A 6000-nucleotide genomic window follows, 5' to 3' on the forward strand; every position below is an offset into this window, starting at 1 on the left:
ATTTTTTTCATTTAAAACAGATTTTTCATTTAAATAATACAGTGGTACCTCGGGTTAAGTACTTAATTCGTTCTGGAGGTCCGTTCTTAACCTGAAACTGTTCTTAACCTGAAGTACCACTTTAGCTAATGGGGCCTCCTGCAGCCACCGTGCCGCCAGAGCACGATTTCTGTTCCCATCCTGAAGCAAAGTTCTTAACCCGAGGTACTATTTCTGGGTTCGCAGAGTCTGTAACCTGAAGCACATGTAACCTTAAGCGTATGTAACCCGAGGTACCACTGTATTTGGGTTTTACTATGATGAGAATAATAACATAGTAATAAACTAGAATATTGTATGGTCCTATTATTCCATTAATAATAATGATAAATATGTTATGATTCTATGATTCCAATACTACTTCTCTCCCCAGCCACTGGTGCTTCTGATGGAGTGGCCGGAAGCCACCAATTTTGCTGGCCTCATTTCCGGCTACTGCCACCTACTGGCCAACTCCAGGAAGACGCTTTTCCTGGTCGCACCGCCTCCCATGACCAAGGCAGGTATGTTTCCAAGCAAGGGAAATTCCAAGCAGCCGAGATGCCGGATTTTTCTGGAGGGGGTGAAATTCTGGATTGAGGGAAGCCAGCCTGGGTCCCTATTGTTGTTGTTGTTGTTGTTATATTTGCTCTTACATTTCTCCAACAAAATAGGGACAACCTTAATAACAACAACAATAACACCCTTACATTTCTCCTATGAAAATAGGTGTATCCTAAATAACAACAACAAAACAACATTAATGCTTTTACATTTCTCCGCTGAGCATAGAGACGTAAGTAATAACAACAACAAAACAACAATTTTACTCTTTCATTTCTCCTATGAAAATAGGAACACTCTAAATAACAGCAACAATAACAGCAATAACAAGAAAACAACAACAATCATGCTTTTACATTTCTCCGCTGAGAATGGAGATGTCAATAACAACAACAACAGAAAATATGAATGCCCTGTGGACAAACGGGAGATTCCGGGTTCGAATCAAGCCCCAGGACAGCTTCTTTCCATCCTGGGTGAAGAGAGTTGGACTATACAACACCAGAGCCCCTTCCCCGTCAACCAAACTCACCCTCCGCTTGCTCTCTCTCCTTTTCCAGGCAGAGAGAAGGAGGCTGGGAACCGTAGCGCTGGCAACAACCGCACCGCTGCGCCGGCAGAACTGCCGCGGCGCCACCACCCCGACCTCAACCAGAACCGTATCTTTGGCTATGAGGAAACCCGGCCCAGGACCAAATCGGACCCTGTGCTGAAACTCCCGGGCGCCGAGGGTGAGGACTGCGGTGCCCAGCGCACCCGAACCTGCTCAGTGGACGGTCCTGGACGGAGCCTCGGCTGTGCTGGCCTGGACCTGACGGTGCTGCCACTGCCGGGTAGCGAGAGCGACAAGGATGAACCCGGCGCTGCCCCAGCCATCGCGGCACCGCCACCTGGCTTCGGCGACAACAGCTCTGACGAGGACGACGCCCGGTGCCGGCGGGCGGCACCAAGTGAGGACGGTGGACGCCAGCTCCCTGTGACCTTCGTCCAGGCAGCCTCACCAGGGTCCCGGACGGTCCGGGAACAAGCCCAGGATCTCGACGAGGCGCTGGTGTCCAACCTGCAGGCCCTAGAAGCCCTGGCGGAGGCGGAGAACAGGCTGCTGGCACCGGCGACAGGTATTAAAGAGGGCGTCGAGCCCACCCCCTGGGATAGAGATTAGGAATAGGGTTATTATTATTATTATTGGGATTAGGGATAAGGGTTCAAGATAGGGATAGTAATTAGGATTAGCGTTATTATTATTATTGGGGTTAGGGATAAGGGTTAGAGATAGCGATAGGAGTTAGGGACAGGGATTAGGGATAGCGTTGTTATTCAACATCCTAACGCTCCCCCCCCCGTGTGGTTTCTCCAGATCTCATCGTCCTGGCTACCCTTGACCCCGACTGCAGCCGTGACGCCGACGCTTCCCCGAACACCACCTACTTCCTGGCGCAGGGGGTCAACCGGGACGGCTTCCTGGCCCAGAAGGAGCTAGCTTTCTGCTTGCGAGGCTGTGAGGCGCCCACTTCACCAGCGAAGACCGGGAGGTCCTCGCCAGTGCAGTTCGCCGAGGCCGAACCAAGTCCCAGCGCCCAGGCTTGCCCCTCAAACCCCAAACCCGAGCACCCCCAGAAGGAGACAGAGAGCTGCCAGGCACCGGCGGAGAGGATTCGGAGATATGCTATGGTTCCCCCGCCCTGGGAAGCACCTGATCTCGAACTCGAGGCGCTGCAAGGAGAGGACCCAGATGTCCCGGCGCACCCGCAGGTACCCCGGCCAGCGTTCCGCTTCCATAAGTTCTTCTCCGCGACGTTCCTGGCGCGGCTCAAACAGGAGACGGACGAGCGCCGGGTGCAGCTCCGCAAAGTAAAGCAGTTCGAGCTGGAGTTTCTGGAGCAGCTCCTGAAGGGTCCGGCGCCGGGGGGCTGTGTCTGCCCGGCGGGTGCCGGCCCTGTGCCGACAGCACCCAGTGTGTTGCAGTGCAACTGTCGAGGGAGGGAGAGTTGCCCACAGCGGGTGGCGCAAGTCCAGAGTAGCCCGGAGCCGAGAGACACAGAAAAGAGCGCCTCCTGTCTGGGCACCGAGTGTGTGGTGGCGGCAGTGGCCCGCTATGAGAAGCTATGGCGCCACACCGGTGGGGAAGGGGCCATTCCAGAAGAGGGCAATCCGGCGCTGGATAAGCACCTGACGCCGTGTTTCCTGGAGGAAGTGTGCCCACGGCAACTGGCGCCGGGTGGAGAAGGCTGCTGCTTGGTTCCCTCCTGCTTCTCGGCGCGGGCAGTCAACGAGGCTGACGAGCTGTGCTACTCAGTGCTGCCAATCCCAGACGCCGTGTCCCAGACACAGGAGATCCATTTGCAGGTGGCGTCAAGCCTTGAGCGCATCCAGGAGCTGCGCGGCCGGGAGTACGCCTTCCCTGGTGGGTTCTCGGCGGTGAGGCTCGACGCTGAGCGGCTGCTGAGCGCCCTGCAGCAGTGTGCGGCGGCAGTGCCAGGGGGAAACGGGGTGCTGGCGCCAGATGAGGGGCGGCAGGAGCTGGCGCTGGCCTTCAGAGAGCTGAGGGCCGCCTGCCAGCAGGTGGCGAGCACTGAGAAGAGCCCGGCGCAGCTGCTGCCAGCTGTCACCATGAGCTTCCGGGTGCTGGTGCGGTTGGCGGAGACAGTGGCGGGGGCGGCAGGCAAAGAGGCGTGGCGGCGGATGCTGCTGGCCCAGGTGGAGGAGGTGACGAGGAACTACACAGCCCTGGTGAGGGCGGCGGAGGAGTCGGCAGCCAGGCAGGCGGGCGAGGAGCCGGGCGCCCATTGACGGGACCGGCGGCCCACCGAGAGGATGTTCAGGGAAATGTGACGAGGGGGCCGTTCTCGCTGAGGTGCCCAGGGCTTTGTCTGTGGACCCCAGCGGTTATCTAGTCCAACCCCCCCCCCCCCCGGCTCTGAAAGCCAGGAGGCGGTCAAGAAGGAAGGACAGAGAAAGGGAGGGAGGACGAAGGAACAAAGGAAAGAAAGAAGGAAGGAAGAAGAGAGAAAGGGAGGGAGGAATGAAGGAAAGAAGTAAGGAAGAAAAGAGGAAGGGAGTAAGGGAAGAAGGAAGGAAGGAAATGGGGAAGGAAGAACAGAGAAAGGGAGGGAGGGAGGGAGGAAGGAGGGAGGGAGGGAAGGAGGGAGGGAGGGAGGGAGGGAGGGAGGAAAGGAAGGAAGGATAGAGAAAAGGAAGGAGGGACAAAGGAAGGAAGGAAGGAAGGAAACAGGGAAGGAAGAACAGAAAAATGGAGGGAGGGACAAAGGAAGGAAGGTAGGAAGGTAGGTAGGTAGGTAGGTAGGTAGGTAGGACAAAGGGATGGCGGGACGAAGGAAACAGGGAAGAATGGAAAAATGGAGGGAGGGACGAAGGAAAGGAGAAAGCCGGGAGACAGTCAGATGACTCCACCCATTGCAATGATTGGCACTGAGGTGGCCTTGCCCGGGGTTGGACTTGATGACCATTGGGGTTCCCCCTGGACACAGAGAACCTCCCTTTTTTTACATGCCTGTATATATTATTCATAATAAAGACTATATATGTATAGATATATGGAAATTACATTGTCTATGTAGAAAGATGTGAAACGTATATGCAAATTTATGCCAATACACAAATCTTCATATCGATCTTGTGTTTGTGACATCTCTCACCCCCTAAAAAATTAATAATAATATTTATTTTAAAATATGGACTGTTCCTAAACAATATTAATTAATCTTAATCCATAATGATGTTGGTTAATAGTAATATATGATGATATTAGTGTGGACTATTAATTTATTTTAATTAATCAAAGCAAGTAATAATATTAAGTAATATTAAGTAGCAAATAATAATAATTGATATTAATATTAATTAATAATAATGTTAATTTAGAAATGCAGACCTAATTCGAGTCCTTCCGTGACTCTTATTTCTTTATGAAATGTGGGGGAAATAAATAATAGTACAAACATAAAAATGTAACAACAACAATATCAACCGCAATAATATCATTTCATTGTTTGTATTTGCCCATCTGAGAGGATTACCTGAAAATAATCACAGTTCTTCCTTGATTTATTTCTTTATGAAATGGGTGGGATATAAATCATACAGATCCGGAACACCTTGGAATATGTATGTTTTGGTCCCCGAATTTAACAACAACAACAACAAATTTATTATTTGGCCTGGGTTGCCCCAAAGCCATCATAGTTGGAAGGAAGGAAGGAAGGAAGCATTTTTTATTTCTTTATGAAATGGGTGGGATAGAAATAACAGCAATAATATATCATATAATAATATAATACAAATAATGATAATTATAAAAATGCTAATAATCACTAATAATGATGAGATACGATGAAACAATAACATTAAATTTAAAAATAAAGGAATTCACCTAACATTAGAGAAGGAAGGCTTGGGGAAAACTTGTTTTTTCCTGTTATTCCCTGGGGAAAATTGGAAAAAAACAGTTTGAATATTCCACACACTCCTCCCCTCCCACATTTTTTATAGAAAAAAATCAGGGGAAAAACCTGGTTTTCCCCAGGCCTTCCCATCCCTACCCAAGAACTCTGGGCGGTTTGGGAAAGCTTCCGAGAATTGCAGCCAGGAGTCCTGCAGGCTCAGGTTTAAAGATGGGAAGGCCTGGAGGGGGGGGGGAGAAAATTGGGGGGAGGGAACAGTTTTTTGGGGGGTGGGTTATGGTGGGGGGTTTTAAGCCTTTGCCCCCCAGAAAAAATGAAAAAAATAAAACCCAGCCAGAGGGGTGGTGTATAAATAAATTATTATAATTATTTAATAAAAACCTGGTTTTTTGCACTTATCCCACACTTCTTCCCAGCCACTCTGGGCAGCCCCCAACATAATAATAATAATAATAATAATAATAATAATAATAATAATAATAATAACCCTAATCCCTGTCCCTAACCCTTATCCCTATCTCGGGTCTGGGTAAAAGGCGGATCTACACGGATCCTCATGGACTATAAAAAACGTGGATCCAACACTTTGCCGCGCCGCAGCACCACAAAAACATGGATCTGAGGCAGGGATCCTCATGAATTCATATGATTTTTATATTGAAACAAAATAAAAACACCATGATACTGTAGACCACATCTTAGTCTGTAGGCAGAAACAAAAAAATCACGCATCCACTGTTTCGTGGTGCCGCAATGGCGCAAAAACATGGTTAAAAAACACGGATCCTCATGAATCCTCATGATTTTTGCACTAGATCCGCCCAAACTCACCGTCAAATTACACATCATGTCCAGGGGCACAGCCTGCACCACAAAAATCACGGATCCACGGCTTCCTGGCCATACCGTGGCCCAAAAATGTGGTTTTGAAGCACGGATCTTCATGGATCCTCACGCTTTTTGCATTGGGCCAACCCAAACTCACTGTCAAATCACA

The 6000-nt window shown here is 49.9% G+C and overlaps 1 protein-coding gene across 1 annotated transcript in view; it reads left to right on the forward strand.

The window, feature by feature from the left end:
• LOC309361131 (FERM and PDZ domain-containing protein 3-like) overlaps positions 1-3435 on the forward strand; it is a 78836-nt gene extending 75401 nt beyond the window's left edge. The window contains exons 15-17 of the mRNA XM_081896079.1: positions 413-542; positions 1143-1700; positions 1940-3435. Of these exons, the coding sequence (XP_081752205.1) occupies positions 413-542; positions 1143-1700; positions 1940-3372 (2121 nt within the window). The 3' untranslated portion in view covers positions 3373-3435. The remainder of the gene's footprint in view (positions 1-412; positions 543-1142; positions 1701-1939) is intronic.
• The last annotated feature ends 2565 nt before the right edge of the window (positions 3436-6000 follow it).

Source organism: Podarcis melisellensis, assembly GCF_964234715.1.
Source record: "Podarcis melisellensis genome assembly, chromosome: W".
NCBI classification, from domain to species: domain Eukaryota; kingdom Metazoa; phylum Chordata; class Lepidosauria; order Squamata; family Lacertidae; genus Podarcis; species Podarcis melisellensis.